Source organism: Electrophorus electricus, chromosome 4 (genome assembly GCF_041902795.1).
Source record: "Electrophorus electricus isolate QZ-2024a chromosome 4, ASM4190279v1, whole genome shotgun sequence".
Taxonomy (NCBI): Eukaryota; Metazoa; Chordata; class Actinopteri; order Gymnotiformes; family Gymnotidae; genus Electrophorus; species Electrophorus electricus.
The window spans coordinates 3,880,001-3,904,564 of NC_137500.1; the positions used below are offsets into that span (position 1 = coordinate 3,880,001).

Here is a 24,564-nt window from a genome sequence, read left to right on the forward strand (position 1 = left end):
TGTAAGAACTATGATTGTGAACGTGTTTATACTCCGCAAATATCAGCCATTGCAAAGGGTTTTCTTTTGAAAGCATGTGCTTCGGAGTGTGTCTGTTGTGTTGTGTGTGTGTGTTTGTGTGTGTGTGTGATTATGTGTCTTGTTTTTTTTGTTTTTTGTTTTTTTTTACACATCTTCATAGGAGTTGTAAGTAATTTTTTGTGTGTTTTTGTGTGTGAAGGAGGGTACAAAGCTCACAACGATCCCATCGGTATGCATTCCTTGTTCACCTCAAAACCCTTGTGCAGGAAAGATGTCCATGTCAAACCCCCTCTACCTCTCCAGTGGCATCTGAGTAATAATTTCTGTAAAGCTGGCCTGCTGCCTGGCCTTTTCCCAAAAGCGGAGCGTCGCCGTAGCTGTTGGCTGCAGCGACCGGAGAAGCGGCGCTCGCGGCACCTCATTAAGGATCAGTAGTCTGCATGCATCTTGACGTGACATAGGATTTGAATGTGGCATGCGTTGGAATGACCCCCAGGGAGTGAGGCAAAAGTGAGAGAGAAAGAGAGGAGAGAGTTAGAAGATGCAGCGAGGTAGAAAAGACAGCAGGAACAGTAGAGAGCTGTGCACAACAAGACTGGATAATCTAGCTAGATGTCTGGGTGCGGGGATGAGCTTTATTGTGCATGTCTTATAGAATATGCATGTCCTATAGAATGTGAAAAGACAAAATCCATTGCAAAGTGCAGGGATAAAAAAGTTGAAAAGAAAAACACTGTGGTTTCTATAAGGTTTTTCCACCTTTCTAAATCCCTGTATACCTCATAAGGCTTAGATCATGAGCAGTGTCCAAGAGTATGGCTCTATTCATCTTCCTCATGCCATGGTGGTGCTCACTAACACATGTTCTCAGTGCTCTGGTGGAGCTCCCAATATAACCCTGTCTCCCTCAGGTCCCAGTTCTGGGCTAACATATTTAATGATACCTTAGAGTGAAACTTTTGTCTTTTTGGAGTTTTGTACCAAGGACTTCTCAAGATTATAAAACGTTAGCCATTCCAGTCATGCCATCTTTTTAAAATGATTAATTTTCCTTCACTCATTCTTCATTTTAATGAACTTTGGAACTCCTGTGTAAGGTCAGGAGCTTCTATAGGACAGAATGTATTTGAGCTATATCACTTAAAGCAAATTACTTTCTCAGGAAACAAGAGTAACAATCTTATCTACACACTTAATTTACCTGACCAAATGATCAACATATCATAAATGTATCACTTATACAATAAAATATTGAAGGAAAAGTTTCCAAATCAGAGGTAATACTCTTTATAAAAACAATCAACATGAGCTATCCCAGCTTCCAAACCGTACTGTGTGGGAATTTAGTACCACTCGCAATGGGCTGCCCAGCTACACAGAACCTAACATTTTAGGAACATTCAGCAACGCACGTATCACTGGCATCATAGCGAAATTTGTAAATTAATGTCTGTCTGCAGTGATAAAGCCATGGTATAGTTTTCTACAGAATTTCAAATCCTCTAGTTGTCTCACATATTCAAAGCTACATTACGTTTTGATTTTGCATAACAATATCTTGACTTAATTCAAGTAGTGTGCCTGTATCAGCTTTTGACATGTTATTACACACCTCAAATTCAAGGCTCTTGGGAACAGTCTGGTTCATCGCTCACACAGTGTCACAGCTGACGTGATCTGCTGACAAATGGGAAATTTGTGTCACTGAACAGCAGCACAGAACCATCTGCAGTGGAAGACTACTTCAGATGTGGGCAGCAATAGTGCTTGTTGGTGAGCCAATGCTGTTTCTACTCATTCCAGTAGCCTAAGTGCCTGAACCAAAACAGACAAAAGGCCCTGCAATCACATCAAGCACTGCACCTGATACAATCAGCCAAAAATAAAACAGGCACCATTTTCTCCATAGCAACCCCTTTCCAAAGAGGCTTTGACAAGTGTGGGGTGCTAAGATGCAACTAATCATGGGAGCTTTTGTGCACAGATATGAAAGGAAGTTGAGAGGCACCAACTGCATCACTCACTTTTTGTTACACGCATACACACTTCTGCAGAGTGACAGTACAAGAGGAATGGATCTCACAAATACATCTTAAACTGCAGCCACGTCAGCAGAGGACGTTGCTAACTCAGGGGAGACTAAACCTTGTCCTAAGGAAGCAGCGCTGCACCTAGCTTGAATCCTCAGTGAAGGCCTCGAGGAGTAGGTCCAGTTAACTTCTGGGCAGAGCGGTGCAAACATGGAGGACAGAAGAGGATGTGACACTTTAATCTGGACATCAATAAGCCCACTGGCCTGAGTGGTTTGCCGGAACAGACTGTGGCCGATCAGGACCAATAGTACATTCAGTATGACACTCATGTAAAGTTTTTGCTGAGATAAGACAACCAGCCAAGGGGAAAAAAGAGAACATCATGAGTCTGCCCCTAAATGTTTCTCTCTAATCAGCCACAGTGGTTTGGTGCTTGTTTGTATCTGCAATTTACCATGTGGATTTTCTATATTCACAACATATGTGTATCAGGTATAAATTGCCAAATATCTCTAATCCCCAGTATCTACACCATCCTGCCAAAACTATGACTGAAAACACAGTGCGGGTCCAGCACAGGAGGTACAAGAGAGGACTTGTATCTCTGCTTCATAAACTGCTTTTCTAGTGTTCACTCTCTTAGGAAAAGATGGACAAACTACAATTACTGACCAAATCCAAGAGTGACTGTCTATATTGCTGCTTATTTCTTCAGTGCAGCCTGGCAGGATGTGCTGATTGGCCCCAGTGCCATGGAGCCTAGTCATCAGGTTATTTGCAGCGATCTAAGCAGCCGGGTGGAAGCACATGGTCCTTTTTTTAGATTGGGTTCTATATAATAAGAACAAGTGGTGCACTGACATGACCGTCTTAACAAAATTTTGCTCCACTTGGACTCTCAATTCATTAGCTGCAAGTCTCTTCACTCCCCTGTGAGTTCTGAGTTGTTATCCTGGGAGGGGTTTACATTGCACCTCAAGTGGACAAAGAGGTAGCAGAGGGCCTACTGTCTAAACATGTGCTCAGTCTAGAGACTAGATACCCCAATTCTACCTTAGTTAGTCAAAGAACCTTAGTCCGTTGTGGCCTTTAGAAACCAACTACCAAAGTATAAACAGTTGGACTGCTGGCTTTTATGAGAAAACACAACAGTTGCCCATTTTTACTGCAGATTTTCATGCTTTTTCACATTTTCCTATTGGACAACCCGATCTTGGGACGACACAGATGGTTCCCAGCTACACCCTGAGTCTGAAAGCTGCCAAACCAGTATGCACCACAGTCAGATGATGGACCGGCTTGGCTGTACAGCCTTGGATGTCTTCTACAACACTGAGCACTGTTCGAACACCTACACTGGCACAGTATGCTGCTCCGCGGCTTTCTGTGAGGAAGGCTGCCTATTTCAGAAAACAGTTGTGAGGTAAAGGCAAATACAAGTGCAACTGTAGAATCAACCTGGTAACAAACACTCTCACTCTCCATGGTGGCCCCCCCAACACTCTCGCCAATTACAGAAGAAGAAGCAGCCGGGTTGAACCCATGCACCATCCCTCCCCGGGCTGATAACCTAAGCCACACTTCCCCTCTAATCCTCAGCTACTATTCATCACTTGGCCTCCTCCTTCACCTGTTTCCTCGCCCCTGTTTCCTGCAGCATCCCCCATGGACCACAACTTGCTTGTCTCTACTCCAGAGTGCCCCCCATCCCCTCTGCCAGTACTGCATTAGCTGTCACATCACACACACACCTCATCACTTAGGACCGGGCTTACAAAACCTAAAAGCACAAAACATTTGAAAAGATGCAGAAACAGACAGGGTCAGTGTGTTTGATCCTGCGAGGAATGCCTTCAGCATGATCTTCATGACATCCCGGACCCCCTGGACAGAAGTACTGAATACGTCCTCTGGGTTGACTTAATTTTCAATTCAGTCCACCCGGATTGTCTGCATGCTACGATTCCTTCATCTCAGTGAGCCACCTGCATCAGCTTCAGAGCATGGTCAGTAAGCACAGGTGCTCAGCAACACCATCTGACCAAACCTGTATTCACCGTACACCAGTGCATCTCCGTCCTCACCTTGGCTAAACTCAGCAACTTTGTAGACGACAGCATTGCAGTGTCTCAAAGACAGTGATGAGTCTTCCAACGGCAAGAACTACCTTGAACTGCACACCCTCAACAGTGAACAACCGCACCTGCTGCAGAATTTATACATTTGTACATTCTCAGAATTTGACCACAAAGGCTTGTTCTTCAAATGTCAGCCTTTTGAACCAAGTGTTTTGCATTTTTTGTGTTTTGCACAAATAAAAAAAAATGATTTAAGCGAGGTCCTTCATCAGCTGTGCAAGCAAGTGCTTCAAAATTTCTCTGGAAACTCTGTGTACAAGGTTGAATCTCTAAAATTTTAATTAAAATTTAGCAAAATACACCAATTTTTAAATAACATGATTATTGATACAGAAACTTCCTTCAATAAAAACTCCAGTTGTTCAGTATTTGTCTCCTGCATGCCTCAAGAAAAAAACGGGGGAAAAAACCCTGCTAACACATGCTAGGCACAGGCCCAAATTAAAAGATCTCACATGCTGGGTTCACCTGTTCAGTGACATTAAATATTCCCTGTGCCTGCATGAGTCAGTCCAACTCCCTCACTGCTCTGCTCTCAGGCGCCAGTGAGATAAACGCACTGGGTTGAGAGGGTGGCAGTCCTGGAAATATGACATTTAAACCCACCTCTCTCCCACTCGGACCGCTATGTACCCTGCCTCACCATCCTCGGCACCTGCCGGAATGACACCTCAGTGCACTCACTCACGGGAACATGATGGTTAAATTATGTCCTTGAGTAAATGCTTTCCACATCTCTGTTCCCCATTGTTGTTTGACAAAGGTTTTGGAGAGGAATAAACCTTGCTCAGCCTCCATTACGTCTGACCACCATGACTCATCCACTGAGCTGACCTTTTTGGCTCCCCAAGTCAAAAAAAAGAGAAAAAAAAGGAATAATATTTTTAGAAATGTTTTTAATCAGTTCAGTTCAAATAATACTTAATTAAATTCCTTATTTGCTCCAATATCACATTATCACGTCATAGTTCTAGGAATTTGGGAATGTGAGCGACAAACTTCCGTCGTGAGTGAAGCCCCCCACCGCATCTGTTTGAACTAATAACCATGCAGCCTTGCTGGGCACCACAATGCACTCGTCACACATGGCCATGTGGATGCCTGATTGACTGCTATGTCGCTAAGCAACAGAGAAGAGAGTCAACCTGTTTTTCTTCTTTCTCAATCAGAATAGGCCATAGATGGCACATCACCCAGCTCAGACTCAAATCTGAATCAGAGAACTTCAGAGCACTTCTGTTCTGCATGGCTTTTCCTGTGTCCTGTCTAGATCCACTAGCCCTCTGACATTTATTTACATTAATAACATATAATAACTGAACACATAATAACAGAAAATAATTTAAAAAAAAGATTTTCCTCTCCTCTATCTTAAACCTAGAAGCAAAAATAACATAAACATGTTATATTAATAGTCTATAAGGTGCAAATAACAATAAGGGAATATAAATATATATAAATCTAGTCTTGTTTGCTGCTGTTAAGTGCTACCAGAAGGAGGTGGCAGCATGGCACAGCATCTAAATCACCATGTTAAAAAAGAGGCAGAATGCAGGAGAAGAACCGTGGTTTCCAATTCCATTCCTTCATGGATGACATGGAAGAGAAGGCCATGCACGGCTGTCAGGCCCACGGCAGTGTTCACTCCGCCTCTCGTGCTGGCCCAGCTTTTCTTTCATTGGTTCTCTTCTCTCCGTCGATCAATCACTTGCTCTTTCACATATTTCCAGTGCTAAATCCATCCAGTCATCCATTTCAAGAACAATCTCTATAGCTCTGCACTTTCTACCTTTTCCTGGTATGCTTCTCTCTCTCTCTCTCTCCCTACTTTTCTCTCTCCCTCTCTCTCTCTCCCTACTTCTCTAAGTAATCAGATTTTTGGTTCAGTGATGTCATTTGCGGTGCTAATGTCTTTTCGGAGGACTGCTGTTAGTGGCCTGCAGCACAGTGCAGCAGAGACAGTGCTCCACATTAGTCTGTAGTGCTGCTCTGTTAGAAGAGATGAAGATCTGCTGAGGCTCTGAGAAGGAGAGCAAGTTGCTGCCATATGGCTCAGGGAAATTCATCTTTGAGCAGACGGATTCTTCAAGGAGCAGTGGTTGAGATGAATTATGAAAGGAAGACATCTACCATATTTCACACAGATTGGCCTGTTTTTTTGATCGACTGATTAATGTTGGTGGCAAATCAATAGCCAGTCTGGGGCAGCACACCCCTTGTGCTTCACTAATTTCAGCAGGAGAAAATACAGGCAAGTTGTACACACCTACCAACAGCCCCTACTCCCCTGCCACACGAGTGTGTGTGTGTGTGTACACACCTCCTACACTTACGCCTCAACACATACCAGAGAAATTGTGTAAAGAAAATGTGTAAAAGTATGGGCTGTTTATCCAGTCTCTCTCTCTCTGTGTGTTAAGGTGGGCATTTTTTTATGGAGAAATGCACAATACACATGTGAAATTAGCATGCTTCTAATTTCAGAATACCTGGAAAATTGTGGGTACTGTCATAAAACCAATAACAAGAATCATTCAGGACCAAAAAAATAAATAAATAAAAATGGGACCAGAACAAATCATGGCGCAGATCATAAATGCTTCTACTATTAGGCATAAGGACTTCTGTAAAAAATAGCCATCATGTTGCCACCACTGGTTTGTCCACAGTCTCCTCCTTATTCCTCCACGCATCTCTTTGCCCTTGACTGTTTCGTGCTGTGCGTTCTCTCGCTCCTTCTACCTGGGTGGAGCACTCACTCATTCCCTTCTTCTTTGCTCCCATCATCTGGACGGTCAGTATTCATTACGACCACTCCTCAGGGGTCTCCACTGCCTGTGCTAGTTATGTGCGTATCCTTTGTGTTTTGTTATTTTATGTTTGTCATGTTTTGTCGCACATTTTCTGTGTGCTTGCTTGTGTGTGTGTGTGTGTGTGTGTGTGTGTGTGTGTGTGTGTGTGTGTGCGCGTGCACACACGAGTACTTGTAGCAGCCTTTCCTTTGTGCCTGTCTGCATTTCAAGACAGAACAAACAGTATAAACCTTCATCTCCATGTGCAAATACGAGTCCTTTCCTGGTATGTCTCCTGTTGTGAAACACAGAGTTGCTCAGTAAGCATCAAAACATCCGTATCTGCGTCAGCTGTAACGGAGACAAATTATATACTGGGTTCTGTCCATTAAAGGAGCAAAATGAAAAGAAAGAAAGAAAGAAAGAAAGAGAAGAAAATACATATAAACAAGCAAGCAAGCAAACAGAGGTGAAGAGGTCTGCAGCTAGTTTTGGGTGGATATCTCCCAGACTACAGTGGTGAGGAGTGAGCCACTCGGGTGGAGTGTGGAGGATTCTGGGAAGCTGTACAGTAAGTCAGCAGTAAGAAGTGTTTCTGGCTGTGCCAGGTCCTTGTACCCCTATCCTCCCACACACATGCTATTCCCAAACTCCACACAGCGCTGCATGTGGGCTTAATCGGATAAAAAAAAAAAAAAAAAACATTTTTCCAGCCAGATTGGACTCCAGCTGCAAAACACGCTGCCATTAATGCCAACTAATGACAGGAAGAAGAACACGGAAGGACACAAGCGAGAAATAATGGAAGTGGTGTTCTCCTTTAGATAACAGAAACAGAGATAAGCTGAAAGTCTGACGTTTCTGTGTCTTTATCACTTAAACGCTAAATGTAGGGGAAGAGTTGCTCATGCACGCTGCGAACCTTTCAGGAATGAGGGGATTTGTACGTGTGCCGTTGTATATAGTCTATTTCAGATAAAACTGAGTGAAGTAGACTGCCTCCTTCTCTCTTGAACGTGTGTGCAATTACACACATGGATGCACACATGCTACACACACTCACACCCCAAATAAGAACAAATGTGTGTGTGAGTGGTCATGTTGCACACTGACAAAATATTCACACGAAGTAAAAATAAAACACTGACTTGAAAGAAGCCAGATTTAAACAGCCACAAAACATCGTTTCCTAAGTAGCCAATAATAATAATAATAATAATGATGAAAAGATTATGCTGGGATTGTTAACAACTCACCTCTCTCTCATGTATGTGCACTCACACATCCACACACATCCACACACCCAGCAGGCCAATCCATCACATGTGTGGGGGGCTAAAATGTTCGTGGGGAATGCAAGTAGAATACCAACTTTAAATATAAAGGCATTGAACATTTGTTTATATAGCCAAAAATAAGAATATTAACAGCCTTTGTATTTAGAAAGAGTGAGAGAAAAACAGTAAACAGATAAGGGCAAGCTTTCTGTTTTTTGAATTAAGTAAATAAGTTTAAATAATAGCTTAGTGCATTAGAAGGAACAGGGACATTATATAATAAGTTGCAGATATGTGAGTACGTGCAAATCTGCATGAAGCAGAACTGTTATTGCCTGCAGTAAATTAGTAGGAAGAGGCCAAACCCAACGTATGGATTTCTACAGGGACTGCACTTAGAAGAAGGCAGTAAAATGTCAGTGGATGCACACCAACCCCTTTATCCACAGTGTTGCGCAGCCTCCATCAGGCAGGCAATACAGGATGCCGAGGGCTACCGAGAATATTTACAGGAGGTCATTCATACCAAATGCAGTGGAAATCATAAATTCTTAAGGTGTGCAAATGATTCAGTGTTTGGATGGTTGTATATTTTTATCATCAGGTATGCTATATATCTTGTTAACTGTTTTGAATATTTTAATGACATTAGCAGCCAAAGACAAATTTCCAGATTGTAGACAATAAAAGCAACCAATAGTTGTTGTATGATGGTAAATGGCTGCGATCATTTTGGGAAAAACTAATGACTCTTGTTTGCTTTTTCTCAGGTAATAGACCACATAATTCACACAATTTACCACAATTTATGTTAGGGGTTTACTAAATAGCAAAGGGGAAAACAATATGGGCTATTCAAATAGACATTACATTGGGCTGTGGTCTAAACGCACTAATTTTGTGTCTCTAAAATGGACAATAGTTTTCAACTGTCATGAAGCCTGATTCACCCTTACCCTTGCAAACAGTAATCAGAATATTTCAGCTCTTTAATTCTAGATACTCTGCAACCTAGGTGGAATTAAAATTGAAATTTGCTTCTAATTATTGTATGTGATATAATTTAACATGTCATATTAAGAAAACTAACATATGCAAATTTTAAATTAGCTTCTTTCTTCTGCAGTTTTGGTTGATTTTAGATCCAAAAACTGGAATGACGAAACTGGCAAGAAACCACACACACACACACACACACACACACACACACACACACACACACACACACACACACACACACACAAAAATAGCAGCTTCATCTCCTTCTTCTAACTTAGTATTGGTGTATGGTCTGTGATCTAAGATTCCCGCCCTGTAGCAAGTGAAGACTGCTTGTGTTTCAGACTTGGTATTATCCTCTGTTTTATAAGGTAGGTTTTGAGTTGCATATACTTTTGCTTATAACTTTTAGCTCTCTAGGTTGGTTTGATGAACCTAGCAGTACTTAGCACTCATTATTGGTTTCACGCGTGGTTTTGGTTTGGGGTGTAACTAGCAGTTACGAGGCTAGATCCTACACTGAAAAATTGTCAGGCGATCTGCTATAGAAATCAGTGTGCTTGTGTTTTCTGATTTGGGATTATCCAGCAATCCAGTCCTATCTAGAGCATTCTACAATAGACAATGGCTTTAAACTGTCACAGCTTTCAACTCATCAGGTATCATTTACAGGATCAACATCCTGTCCATGTAGACTCTCTATGGGTGTCCCACAAGGCTCAGTTCTGGGTCCTCTTCTCTTTTATCTCTATAATCAGTCCTTCTGTGATATAATCTCCTTCCATAGACTCTCTCACCATTGCTATGCTGATGATACCCAACTAACCCATCCTTTCCACCTTCTGACAGGTTTCTAGCAGCATCTCAGCTTGTTTGACTGACGTCTCATCATGAATGGCAGCCAGCCACCTGACACTGAATCTCAGCAAGACTGAGCTGCTACACATCTCCAGAGCAGCAGGTCCTCACAGAGATCTTGCTATCTCTTTTCAGAATTTCATTTGACTGGACAGTGAAAAGTTCCCACTCACATTGCCATGGTTGACGAAGTTGTGCTTGCGGGCGACGCGCTGGGCTGCTTCCTCCCCCCCGTGGATTTGAACAGCCCAGGAGTTGGTGTAGATGCCACCGGTGAACGTGGACCACACCACTGTGCTCAGGAGGAGCAGGCTGGTCCAGAGCGGCAGCAGGACCCAGTAGACCTCCATCCAGAGCAGTGCGAGCAGCTTCCAACACTGGTCTACTGCTGCAAGAACCCGCCCAGCCCTGTGGACCGCATCAGCCACGTAGAGCGCTGCCGAGCCCTGCAGAAGATGAAACGGAATAGCGCCTAATTACACACAGAGACAGAGAGAGAGAGAAAGAGAGACATGCTCCTTTTATACAGCACTGATGGACAAATATAGCTGGTTCTATAAGACTATAAGATCATAATCCCAATGGGGCCACCAGCACACAAACAATTTTTTTCACTCAGTCCTGTTCTATTTATACTTGAGCAAAGCTGACCTGTGAGAAAAGTTGAGCTGCAAGAATAAGGCTGAGCAAGAGTGAATGTGACCTTGCTTTCTGCTTGAGCCTGGAACAAGGTGTTCAAGTAGGCCAGAGTCAAAGAGCCAGACTTAACGATCTCTTTGTGTTGCGTATACGGAGGGAATTACATGAGCACAAACTTTCGGAGATGCTGGAAAGTCCTAGCATTTCTGGCCTATCCGATCATATTGTGAAGGTCATAGCCTATTATGCCCAGTTTGAATATCATGCAGGAAGATCAGGAAGTGTTACACTGGCTGTTCCAGGCTGATCCTTTGATATCGCAGAGCTAATGGAGAATGACAGGCATAATGAGCAGGAACTCTGGGAACACAGCAGAGATGTGAACATTTAACATTTAATTGCAGACATGATAAATAATTAAATGTCAATGAACTATGTACCTGCTCTCGGTTGTTTGGATTTCAGTCATCGTGATGCAGGCATTCTTTATACAGTAACACACAAAATCTCTTGTATCTATTTTCTCTGAAAATAATATGCTGTATGATAGCAAACTAATTCTGCTCTTTGGAGGGAACTGCATGCATTAGCAGTGAGATGAACATGACTAATGTAATTACAGGTTATCTGCAGCCACTTCACACCATAAAGTCATCAGCAACTAGCTTTCTACAAATTTGTGGCTGGTCTATGCTCAGGTGCTCAGGACTCCATCAACTATACATGTTCTAGTGAAACCTGGGATTGGTTTCAGGTTTCAGAAACAGGCATATGAAAGCATCCTGCATTACTTCTTTTTATGCCATCCTGGGTTATTCTTCTTCTCAGGGAAACATGGATCACGCCACACATGGGCTGCTGTTGGATTCCAGCAGCAGCTTAGATACCGTGCTGCTTAGGCTGAATATGGAACAAGCTCAGCGGATCCCCTGAAGGCCGTTCCACCGCCCCAGAGACTTTCTACAACATGACAACACAGCCAGACAACACAGCCTGCATAACAAGGTGCCCATGTGCTTACCTCTTCCAACGCCGCTCAAACTGCCCTCAGTTTAGAACAACCGCTCTAAACCGGTGGAATATAATTGTCCAAAATGATGATCGGAGATTTGTCAATAATCAGGACCAAATAGCTGTTATGGAATTGTAGCCAATGCAGGAAGGTTTAGTATGTGGAACTGACAGTAGATGACTAGCCATTGACTTCAAGCCAGTGCAGTATTTCTGAAACATATGCACTATATGGTTGGAATCAGCCAGTGAATACTATAGCACACAGTAAGGCTGCAGGACACTGGAACAGCGAGAAAACAAACAAGCCATCACATCTAAATCTGAATTGCTGCGCTCATTAAGGCTTGGCACAGTGCAGTGAGCTGGAAGGGAAAGCAGAGTACCTGCCTGTCAGTACAACTCTAGAAGAGCTTCCAAATACTGTAAGGACAGAGGAAGAGAGACAGAGAGGGAGAGAGAGAGCGAATGACGAGGAAGAGAAGCGGAGAAATGGGAAAGGTGGAGGAAGTGAGATCTCGAGCTTCACAGTAGTCTCTGAAAGACGGAGCACAAACAATCTTCTCTTACAAAACGACCCACTACAGAAGCAAAAGCAAAAATAAATAGAGGGAGAGGAGAAAACCACTCGACGCAGGAAAGAAAAAGTACATTTTATTTTCTGGAACTAGTACAATTAAAGAATGAAATCCTAAAAGGGTGAAATAAGAAGCTGGAGTAATTGAATTAGTATTTTTGAATGAAACATTCTCTAGGAATCCATAAAGTGAGTTGAACAATGTAACAATGCAACTTTGTAACATTTCATATCATCATTAACCATTATGCATTATACATGTCGGAATGCATTTAATGAATAATTCATTTGTTATGTCAAGTTTGCCCTTGAACTTAGCATGAAGCCAAGACATTCAAGACACCGGGAGAGATAAACAAAGCATGTCCAAGTCTGCAGAATGGCCCAATGGGTTATGGAACAATTGTGCTAGAAACGCACTGCAGACTAATGACCTGTTGCCCTAGTGAAATACTTGGTTCTGGTGGGGAACATTAGCACATTAAAATGCACAGTACATTAACAATGAGCTCATGTAAACACAGCCTCCATATTCTCCCCATTACAGGCTAGATTCATCAGAAGCTCATTTGTATTCCAACCCCCAAGATACAGGTTATGTTTATAGAAAGCTGTGCAGAAAGTTACAGATGCACAACTATGTATATCACTTTAAAATCAGAAACAGGCAACATCATGACACTAACTGAGACAAGTATGCTGCATTAAGAAACGTGCAATGGCAGATGACAACACAGTAAATGACAAGCGTAAGCAAGCACACCATCTTATTATACACCTAATAGAAATCTTCCCTACTAAATGTTTTATTTCTGACAGTGAACAGTACTAATACTTTTAAGTGAAGTTACACTGCCTTATGAAATGTCTTATACAATGCTTTCCATCATCTTATGCAATATTTTGAAGCTGGAGAATATTTTAGTTTTACATAGATGACAAAGAACACGACATAACCATACACAGTGCTTGCACAAAACTGTGATATAAAAAGAAGAAGAAGCTAAAACCGTCACTGTTTTTGCCTCGCATATCGACAGAAAATGGGTAGATGTGGGACTTGGTAATACGTACTGGTACCGTGTAAGGGCTAATCATTGCCGAGAAACACATCCTTGATGCGTCACTCATCCCTTTAAGGTACTACATCAAGAGGCTACAAAAGCTCCTCGTCTAGGTTAGATCTCTACTGTTTTTACCAAGAACTCTTTGATGCAGTCTACTGTTCAAACAGGAAAAAAATACAGCAGCTCCAAAAAACCCTGAACAGCTCAGTTCTACAAAAAAGCACCAACTGCTTTTTTGTCACACAAAGGCGGCTGAGGCTCTCGGACCTCTGCGTTTCAATATCTTGATGCACGGGCTCGTGTGGCTTTCGGGGCGAAGCTACAGGTTACGCAACAAGCCCAAGGTGGCAGAGCGGCTTGGAAAATCAATCTCCCTGCCGCCTCTGCATGGCCCTAACTGAGCCAACAAGGAGCATTAGGAACACCACTAATATGTTGTGAGCAATCGTGCGCCCAAGGCCGTAAATATCACCATGCAGGAGTGATCCAAATGATGGGATATCAGTCTTCTAACTGAACATTACAGAAGAGAGCTGTTCAATTACTCTGGATTTCTATTCAACTCCTACTGAGTGTTTAACGGCTCCAGGCTGGAAGCCACTCTCATATTAATTTACATTAATCTCAAGGTACGACTATATTCTGAGATGAACAGAAGTCAAACCAAATCCATATTTTCAGTGGCAGCCGTGCTTTAAATCCCACCTGTCTGAAGTTTAAGTCGCTTTCTCTTCAGGATGCAGGAGTATTTTAGGGGCACAGGTCTGCTACAGTCACAGATGAGACCTATTGCCTGAATGGATAATTACAAAGTATACAGGCCAAAGAGAGGAAAAAAGATTGCAGGCTTTGACAGTGAGACTGGTCTTCTGGGGAAGAAAGAAACAGTAATTATCACTGCTTAGTAACTTCAGACGCTGCTACACGTAGCCTTAATGACCTACACTTACTTCATCAGTGCACGACCTGTGGAGCATGGAGACTCATTAAGCCCCAGACACACACACAAACACACATTCTGCATGAAGGGACAAGTGAAGTATTCTATTTCTTTCTTTCTTTCTTTCTCTCTCTCTCTTCTTCCTCCAGAAACACATCAGATTCTGTGTTTGCCATCTGTACACACATACACACACATCACTTGTCCTCACAAATGTCCATTCTTTTTTTTCCAAGGATCAAGAGTTATTTATAAATCAGTAGTGTCTGTACCATAGGCCTGTGAGACATATGCTGACATGCTGGTAATACCCATGACGACTGACCAGAACTGACAGGCAATGGGATGACTTTCAGTGCTAAAAAGCTAGCATTGTTTGATATATTTGCACTTTGAAAAAGATTTTCACACCTTCCATAGTGCTCTATCAGATATTTCAGTTCTCTTCACCAAACAAAAACATGAAGTTATATGAAGTACTTCCAACGACAATTGCAGGCAATATGGTATGAATAAGACATACTGATGGGATTTTTTAATCTGACACATGACTGTTCAGATGTTGGAAGCTATTATTTAGTTTGCTGGGGTGGGCAGAGGGGAAAGTGAGCCAGGTCTGCATGATGTAACATAAAAAGTATCACATATTTCTGTTGGGAATTATAATAGTGTCTCTGTGGATATAGCAGTTTTTTTGTTTTTTTTTTTACAATTGTTTTCACACATGTTCACTTTTTCAAAACACTTAACACATTCACCATATTGATAGACTATGTGAACTACACTGTCTATACTTTTGCATTGCTTTGATGCAAAAGGCATTCAATCACCACTTGTTCCAAGATTCATGAATACCTCTCAGAAAAGTCTGTACAACTACAGCAAATTTTGCATTTAGATGCTATATTCAAACTTTCAGTTCAAACCCCCCCCCAAAACGCACTGTGGATGGAACTATATTGCATTTTGACAGACAAAAGAAAATATACACGTGAAATACGTAATACAGAATAAACTTTCTGATTTTAGCAGAAAGTTAATTCAGGTTTTTTTGCAGCCTGGTTACCATTGATACAAAAGTGGTCATACTTGAAATGTGTATATATAGAGGGAAAATATGTTTAAAATCTATGGCCAAATGCAGTGGATAGTATGGATGGACCAGGCCAACAGTAGACTTCTGATACTGATAGGCAGACAAATATTGAGAATTACTGTATATTGTGAAAATATTGATGTCACGTTCGCCCCCCGGTGTCACCGTTCCCACAGCAATGCTACCTGTTTGTTTACTCCCTGGTTTTGTTTACTCATGCGTCCTTGTTTTGGTTTCTGTCGGTTCTGCCCCCTGGTTAGTATCTACACCTGTTATTGCTATAACCTGTATCTTGTTTGTCCTCGTTAGTCTCTGTATATAAGCCCCATGTGTTTAGTTCGTCTTTGCGAAGTCTCGTCAACTCATGTTATGTTTCTGAGGCATTTGTGATAGTGTCTGTGTATTCTGGTTTATTGGGTCTCCGCATGTTTTTCGGATTAACCTCTTTGCCTGTTCCCTGTCCGTTTTGGTTTGCTTCGTTGATTGCTTTTCTGGATCCATGACCTTGGCTTGTACTTTGGATTACATCTGTGGACTACACGTGTTCTCTAATAAACTGCATTCACCATACTGCATGCGACTTGGCCTGTGTTTGTGTTCGGAACGTTGCAGTTGATTTGGTATTACTTTATTTGTTTTATTTGATCGTGTTTATTTTTGTTTTCTGAACTACAGTATAATGCACTTTGAGAACAAATGGCAAAATGCTGTAAACCTCCTGAAGAATACTGTGGCCTTTGTGATGCTATTTTATCATATATTTCTTTACATTTTACAGTAAGTATTGTATTCTGCGTTTCTGATACAGTAAAACATTCAATTATTTGCAGTTTACTGTAACACACTAAGTCATGACATCTACTGTGAGATGTGGATGCAAAAACAGAGGAACAAGAAACACGCAGTCTATGTATTTTGCAGTGTTACAAGTTGTTCGCGTTTTGAAGTTAATTGTACATTGAGGTGACAATGCAGTCTTGTTGGAGAACACATATGTTATCATTTTGGCATCATGAGTCACTTTTGGATAAAATATGAAGTGTTTTGGTGTCCGAAGTGCATTTTGCACCAAACGTCAAACTGATCTGCTGAGGTACACGTTTCAAAAGCACATTGTGTGAAGAGTTTTGAAGAAGTGGACACGGTATTGAGACGAGTGTGAAAAACATTGTAAAGAACTGTAAAGCCATAACAAAAGCCATTTGTAAGATCCTTTTGCTTGACATCAAATGTGTGGTTTATTCATACGCTGCATTACTGTGGTATCATTTCATAACATAAAATGTACTGAAACGGTTTAGAACTTTAAAAATTCTTCATGCCAATGACCTTTGACCCATTTTAGATCTGTATTAATGTCTACAGTCATTACTTGGACATGTTGCCCAAGTGTAAACAGTAAAAATATTAATGACTCTACTTATGACCTCAACATCCTTCCAATATACTGCTGAAGCGTTCCATAAACCAAAGTTCTTTGAACTCCCAGAACTATTTTTGACTATTCACTATTTTTTTAAATTATTTTTTATGAATACATCTGGAACCCATTTTACTACATGGAATGTGGGGTCCAGAGTTGCCTAAACGAAGATCTGGACATTTAATTATTTCTTTTAATTCCAGGTGTGATGAGCTTTTTGCTTGTTATATTCAGAGCTAAGAATGTTGCTTGGTTGAGGTGAAACCCGTTATCTTTTATATACCGTGACATTAGATGTTATAATGTTTCTTAGCGTGGTTGTCTTTTGAGCTAAAGATTTTAAATACGCCGCGGAAAGCTCTGAGCTTTTATTGTTCTCACTCAATATGCTGTAGAGAATTCCACGCGCAGCACGCGCACACACACACACACACACACACACACACACACACACACACACACACACACACACACACACACGTCAATGACGTGCCAAAGAAGAATTAACTTGCAGGAGTGCAAAAGATGTGAGAACGCAGCCAGTCTTATCCTTATGTAATATTAAAACCTGCGGAAGGACGAGAGTCAAATTTATGTGAGTTCAGCTAAAAAGAGAACTAAAGACATTCTTGTCCTCCAACATGCCATTACAATCTGTTGTTGTGTCTGTGTCTTGACTAGTCAAATTTAAAGCGATTTTTTTTTTCAAAATGCACAATTGCGAAAGCAAACAAATAAATAAATGCTTATAAAGGAAGTGCTTAATGATAGGCTACAAACTCCCAACTTGTTACCGTCACGTCCACAGCAAAACAAAGACACTACAGTATCCTTTAAAAAAATATTCAAAGTAGTCACAGATAAACCCTAACAATAGTTCTACTGTCAGTCACTGTAGCCTGCGCTGCATTCGCGGTTGTTATAACAATATCGTTATCCTGCCGTATTCTTGTATTCTGTCCTTCCAGTAATATTTTCACGGTTTAAGCCAACGAGCATACTTCTGCACATACGTTTTAAAAACTTGGTATTACCTTAATCACTGGCGTGTGTCCACACACCTTAAAAAGAGACTGCTTCTCCTACTAGAGCCGACAGCAAGTAGTAACGAAGCTGTCATTCCGTTATTCAGAGCCGAGGATTCCGGTTTGGAGTCATGTTTCACATGCCGCTTTTCACACTCGCACATCCGAGCGACACACACCTGAGCGCGTAAATGGCAAGCCTTTTTCCTGCGTAAAGCGCATTCTACGACACCCTGAACTCAACATAGCGTTTCAAAATACCCCGTGAGCTCACGTCGCCAACCACGCAGACGGGTGAAACTTTCAATAGTGTTTCCTTTCCTGTAGTCCTGCACGGACAGTCTACTTCAAACTTAAGACGCGACGTGTCTCTAATCTAATGCAAAGCAGCCTTCATAAGCGCCCCGCGTATATCCACGTTACATGCATCACGGTGTTTTAGAAATAAAGATAACAGACTGGGTAATGCAGCCGTACGAGTCTTCGTAATTACAAATGGCCTACAAATCCCAGGAAGTACGTCATGGGGCGATCATGTCTACGGTCTGTTAGCCGTTAACGCCACCTGCAGTCTGAGGACAAACGCTTAAACCCGCTAAATAAACTGTCTTCCACTGATGGACGCTACGTGTTACCGTTAATGTACGGGGTGTAGTTAATTGGGGAGACCGGAAGTCCCGTATTTTCCGGAGCAGTTCCATATTTTATCGTCGCTTTAGGCAGCCTGATGTACCCTTCTGGCAAAAATGTAATTGTACTATATTTCGGCTAAGAAAGTTTTTTCATTGATGTAGCACAGCGGAGAATATAAACGCACACTAAACATTAACACTCATCAATTAATTAATGACCGGGATTATAAAGAGGCATAACTCCTTATAAACGGTATTACTGGCAGTTGGAGCTAATTTGCTGGACAAACTGGCCACAACGAGAGAGACACAGCCTATGGTGTTTTGAGCACTTGGGACAAAGCTGTTTACTGAGGACATAAACAACACTGGTTTGAAGAATGTACTGGTAATATGCAAATATGAGCTTTTTCATATTTACTATCTGGAAGGGTGCTTGTATACCTTCAAGGCAGCTTGCCAAGGTTTTTTAAGTAGGTAGAAATCACTGCCAAATCATCACTACAATGGTTTCATGTTTATCTAATGAGAACTTTCAGGAATAGTCTACATTTTGGAAGAAAGCGCTCTCTTGTCCTGGCAACACCCAGGTCAGCTGTCAAAATGAAAACAAAATTCCTTCAATGGATTCAATGATGGAATGCCATCCCAGCCTTCTTGTAGAAGGTATGCGAGCACCCTTCCAGACAGTATAATTTGAAAAAGCTCGTATTAGCATATTACCAGCACATTTTCCAAACCAGTGTGATTTATGTCCTCAGTAAACAACCCTGTCTCAAGTGCTCAAAGTACCATAGGCTGTGTCTCCCGCTGTCCTGTTAACTGTACCATCATCCAAACACCCCGTGTACCATCATAGGTGTCAATCTCCAGAGACAACTTAAATATATACATTTTTCATACTCATTTAATGATTATACCCCATGAGGGTGGCAGAGTTGGGGGGGATTCAGATTTGTATACAGAGGAGCCCTGCACTGGCTCTCTCTGTCTTGAGTGCCTTAGCTTACCTAGCATGTAATCTTCCAGAACTACATTACAGTTAACGTTGATTTCATTTGCCAATATCTGAATATCTCAAGTTACATGGATGCCAGTGTTGGAATAAGATTTTGGGTGAAGGGTGTTACATTACTGTTTTTCTCAGTTACCTTGTGAACTTTGCAGTAAACACTGTCAACATGTAGCTTAATTAAGAAAAAATATTTAGTAAGTATGATTGGCCAATGGAGAAAACAGCAGCAGTATATGAGGAAATACTGTAGCATTGGTTAATGTTCTTTAGGCTAAACTGACTCTTTATATAGTTCTAAGTGGAGGTGTTATGTTGAGAAATGGGGCTCCAGATACTCTAGACAGTTGATGTTGATTCATTAGAAATACGTTAGTGTCTCATCCTGCCAAATGTTTTACAGGCATAATTTACATTATGGACGATGGGGACATGTCCCCACAACTTCCTGAAATCTAAAATTTTGTCCCCACCACTATTTGAAATGTACCCTGAAAATATTTTATATAACATGTTAAAACAAAACATATTATGTTTCTAGTTAATATTCAAAATAACGTTGCATGCTTGGAATTTATGAAACAGGATGCTGAGATAAGAAATGCAGTATCTGACATTTTGTGAAACTAAACATTATTTTTAATCAAAATGACTAGAAACTGCTGTATTAAATATGATTTAAATCACCATACACACGTTTTATATTGATCAATGCCGATAGGTTTGAGAAACATGACCATAAAACCTTTTGTGAACCTTTTCCTTTCAGTCCCGGTGAACACGCATGCACTAGGACTTGATTTCTTAAGGGGAATGCAAATTTCAATTGCAGCTGAATTGAATTCGACACCAGGTCCCCATTCTTGTCTCCTGCACTTTTCAAAGCAAAGCTGTGCCCATGGATGAAATTGCAATGTAGAACACAATCTGCCTGAAGGTGAACTAAACAGGAAAAAACATAGAACTGTGGCTTTGGAGTTTTCTCCCAAGTAAAAGTTGTGGATGTGGGAGTGGGGATATTTTTCACTAAGGTGCCCCTTTTTTGTTGTTTATTTGACCCTGATCCTGGAAGACTTTGCAAGTGTAAGTAAACATAGGATACTAATTGGCTAATAGTAGACAGAATGTTGAAATTGATAATATATGCAAGTCAAAGACTTTTCACTTATCATTAAGTAGATCAGGGATACAGGTACAGATGTGTTTATTGTATCACAAAACCCATCAGAAGACTATAACTTCCATAAAGAAAATCTTCTTTTATATTAATTTAATTAATAGGGCTATTTGTTGTTGCTGTTATTAAGGGCTTCAGTTCTATTTGATTTGTTAGAGGCATATTCTGATGTTACTTGTTAAGGAAGAATGTGTGTGTACCATTTGCCCCATGAAAAAGAAAGCTGTAAAGTCTAAAATATATATTTTAGTGTAATAAATGTATGAAAATCAGTATCCTCCACATCTCCACAGGATCATCCACACTGGAATGATTGAACCCCCTACATGTTTTCGTCTTCCAACAAGCAAGCCTATTTGAATATGTCAATATGAAAATAGGACTAATGGAGATTATACAATGTTTTTGAATAATTTCAGTCTAGAAAAATATGTTGGCTACCAGGAATTACTGCATAGTCACCTCTGTTCGGCAGGGGTTGCAGATATCATTTCAGTTCTGCTCAAATTCTGCTTTCAAGTGCTAGTTGAATTATAAGATAAGAGCACATGTATAACCTTCAGGCATTATAACTTGCTATAAGATATTTGGAAAATGTTGGTATTTTGCATGCATAAATAAAGAAAACATGCACAACGTTTCAGCAATTAAGAGTAAAGAATTCTTTGCAATGATTAAATTGTTTGTGTTTTGGTAGTTGCATGAATTTGTAGGCCTATCTTGTACCTTTTATAGGCTTATACTTACTTCCCTTGGTGCAAAGCCAGGCAAATAGATTTGTTTTCCCTTTCAGTTTTCAGCAAGATTATGAAGGTTAGCCTGAAAATATAATTACTGGATAACATAAAGTGTAGTTTTACTCTCAAGTCATCTATAGATTCCATGAAGTTGCACACTATTGACTGCTAACAAAAGGCACCTGAATGTGATATTACACTTCACTGAACAAGCCTGTCACTTTGATCAGTCACACGTAAATTCATCACCATGGATAGCATCACAAAAGGTCAGTGAAAACACTGGTGGATTTCAATCAAATTCTTACAATTGCTAAAAAAATGTTTTTTAAGTAAAATCTTTTTTAAAAATTAAACTTTGCATTATTCATTTGCAAGAAACCTCTAATTTAGGACAAAACTGAACTTTTGGGATGCTTAGAATATTTGATTTAAAAGATTAATGTGCATTTATTCAATTTTCCACCTGCTCCAATTATAGCCAAGATGTTTGGTGTTCACATTTTGTTTCTTCCATTTTACATTGGAACTATACCCAACAACTTACTATATCTAACAAGTAATAAGTAACAACCCTCCGACCATGTGCTGAAATGATCCCATACTAACCTCAGGAGACATTGTTTTACTAAGCAGGCTTTCCCTAAATTTTAGCTGGAATTTCTATTGCAGTATAAAACAACCCCCCCCCCCCTACACACACACACACACACACAATTTTAGTGTCAAATGTATTGGCTAATCAACTTCATTTGCAGTTGCTAATGCATGACTATAGGGTTTCTTCAATTCCATGCAAATTCTTCACATCCCCCTGACGATCAGTCTCTAGGCTAATGTGTCGGCCTATCTTGAAAACTGGTTTCAATTAAGCTTCAGGTCTTTATTAAGAGTGCAAAAAGAGATAGCTCTTGGGCAAGTGAAGGTAGATAAAATCTGCAACATCCACGCACATTTGCCAATATCAGATGCCAATATCTGGGGTTCAGAAGTCTGCATGAGTTAGTCTGAACTAATTTAAGAAAACAAAGTAAATACAACGATTTATTGTTTTCATTTTAAGAGGTAGGTAAACTGGCTTTTGAGTTCACTGAAGCTCAAAAAGTCAATAAAGAATAATTATGAAGGTAACGACTTTTTCCCAGTGAAGGACAGTTCAGACTGAGGTCCTTCATCACCTGTGTAAGCAAAGAGCTTATGAAATTCTCAGAGCTGAAATTAATTTATGTTCAAAATAGTAGATGTTTAAATAATAACATTAATCCCATGGGGTTCTAAAGTTCTGGCAGTGAGATCAATTATTTTACCTTAAATTTCCTCACTTCATTGTTTCCATAGCAACAACAGGAAATGCAAACAGATATATCATTAATGCAGTGTCCATTAGTATTAAAATGCTTTGCTACTGGAATGCTGGACTTGACAAATCCTTAGTTCTGATGTTCTGAAATGATGAGCCTTCTCTTGGTTTCTCCGATGTACAGCTGCTTACATCTCTTGCAAGGGATACAATGTACATCTCCTGAAGTGAGGCACTAGGAATGACTGATAACAATTGATAATTTAGTGACTGTGTCAATAAATTCACATGGTGCTTTAGAGACATCAGTCATATTTGATTGATCATTTATGTCATGCATGATGAGCATGCCTTTGATGTTTTTGTCTTGTCTGTAGGAGATCAGTGGAGGTTCCTTAAAAAGTGGTGCAATCTCTGGAGGATTGTGAATTGTTTAAGTATATTAACCACTATTATTTGTAGGAAGATAAGTTAGCAACAAAGGAATTCTTATTGTCCCAGAAATAAATTGTTTATAGATAGATTGTAGATTGATCAAGCGAAGTCATCATCCCTGACTATCTTAGGAAATTCACACATTTTTTAGTTTTCTGGAGGAAGTCTTCTCATTGCAAATGTGTTTAAGGTTTCATAGCTGGAAATGGAATTTTTGCAGGTTTTGGGACGTGAGAAGTTGTATTGTAAATAAGAATGAGAATATGTACGTTTATAATGGATGGTTGTATTTAAACCAGAATTTAAACCATGGCCACTAGATGACCCCCAAAAGTGCATGAAATGCACTGGATCCAGTCATGTAGGATGTATTATATTTTTAGATACTTTATTCATTTTTTTTAATATGTTATATCATCTTCCATGATACAAGAAAGCCCAACTGAACTAATTAGTGTCAACAACATATCGATCTTACAGTGATGTCAAATCACTTTGAGCCCCGGAAACAGATTCTAATGAGAAAATGCAATATTGAGATAGTTTGAAAGAGGAAGAATACTAAATTTAGGATTGTTTTCTCATTTTGAAAGTTTTCAATAATCATGCATATTTATATTTTACTGGTGAACCAATGTGGTTATCTTGTTACATGTCAATTCTGTTCATATTGTCTGTTCATTATGTATTTACTGAGGGAGGTACTGTTTAAGTTATTTAAGTTAAATTGTAGTTTAATGTTGTTTTGAAGTTTTGCACGGTGCAATTTTAAACCAAGTGCAATTAAAGTTGTAACTTGTTTGCAGTAAATACATTGTCTGCTGGTTTATTTTTATTACTTTTTGAGTGTACCAAGTTCAGTATGTCACTTAGCATTGTGCCACTTTAAATATTAAAATTCAAACATCAGACCACTATTGTGTTTGCTAACTTTTAAGATTGAAAACCATAGAAGGCTAAAAACTCGTCAGACCTGACACTGATTTGGTTTAAACACCACAGTTTACACCACAGCTTAAACACCACAGCAGGAATTATCATGCATTATCGGTAGTGCTGGAGCAAAGTATGTGAAGAGTCTTAACTTATGAGGGTAAAGATTGGACAATAGATTGAAAAATGTCGCTGAGAAAATGTGATATAGCAACAAGCAACAAAAGATAGGATGACACTTCTCTAAATCTAACTGGCATTGATACTTTTTCCCCCTCAAACCCCCCCCCTCCTCACGAATGTTCACCAGGCGGTGCTAACGAGTCAGAAACAAAGCTGCGTCTGTGTCCTCGCCGCGCTGCAAGCGAAACGCTCCGCTCGGCAGTTCAGTTGCAGTAGTGCTGGCGCTGTCTCGGACCAAAGTTGTCCCGGAATAAGGACA

At 40.4% G+C, this 24,564-nt stretch overlaps 1 protein-coding gene across 7 annotated transcripts in view; it reads right to left on the bottom strand.

Moving 5' to 3' along the window:
* The window catches only part of furinb (furin (paired basic amino acid cleaving enzyme) b), a 68,844-nt gene extending 50,449 nt beyond the window's left edge, over positions 1 to 18,395 (bottom strand). For 2 of the 7 annotated variants that reach the window (XM_081711876.1, XM_035523872.2), the window contains exons 1-2: positions 17,906 to 18,395; positions 10,292 to 10,564 (exon numbers count right to left, since the gene is read on the bottom strand). In XM_081711876.1, coding sequence (XP_081568002.1) covers positions 10,292 to 10,468 — 177 coding nt within the window. In that variant the 5' untranslated portion in view covers positions 10,469 to 10,564; positions 17,906 to 18,395. Of the gene's footprint in view, positions 1 to 269; positions 468 to 1,633; positions 1,699 to 10,291; positions 10,565 to 10,769; positions 10,903 to 11,197; positions 11,531 to 11,778; positions 11,982 to 17,905 lie in introns of those variants that run through there. The other 5 variants (XM_081711872.1, XM_081711874.1, XM_081711873.1 and 2 more) reach the window with 5 other exon arrangements.
* Positions 18,396 to 24,564: the final 6,169 nt, after the last annotated feature.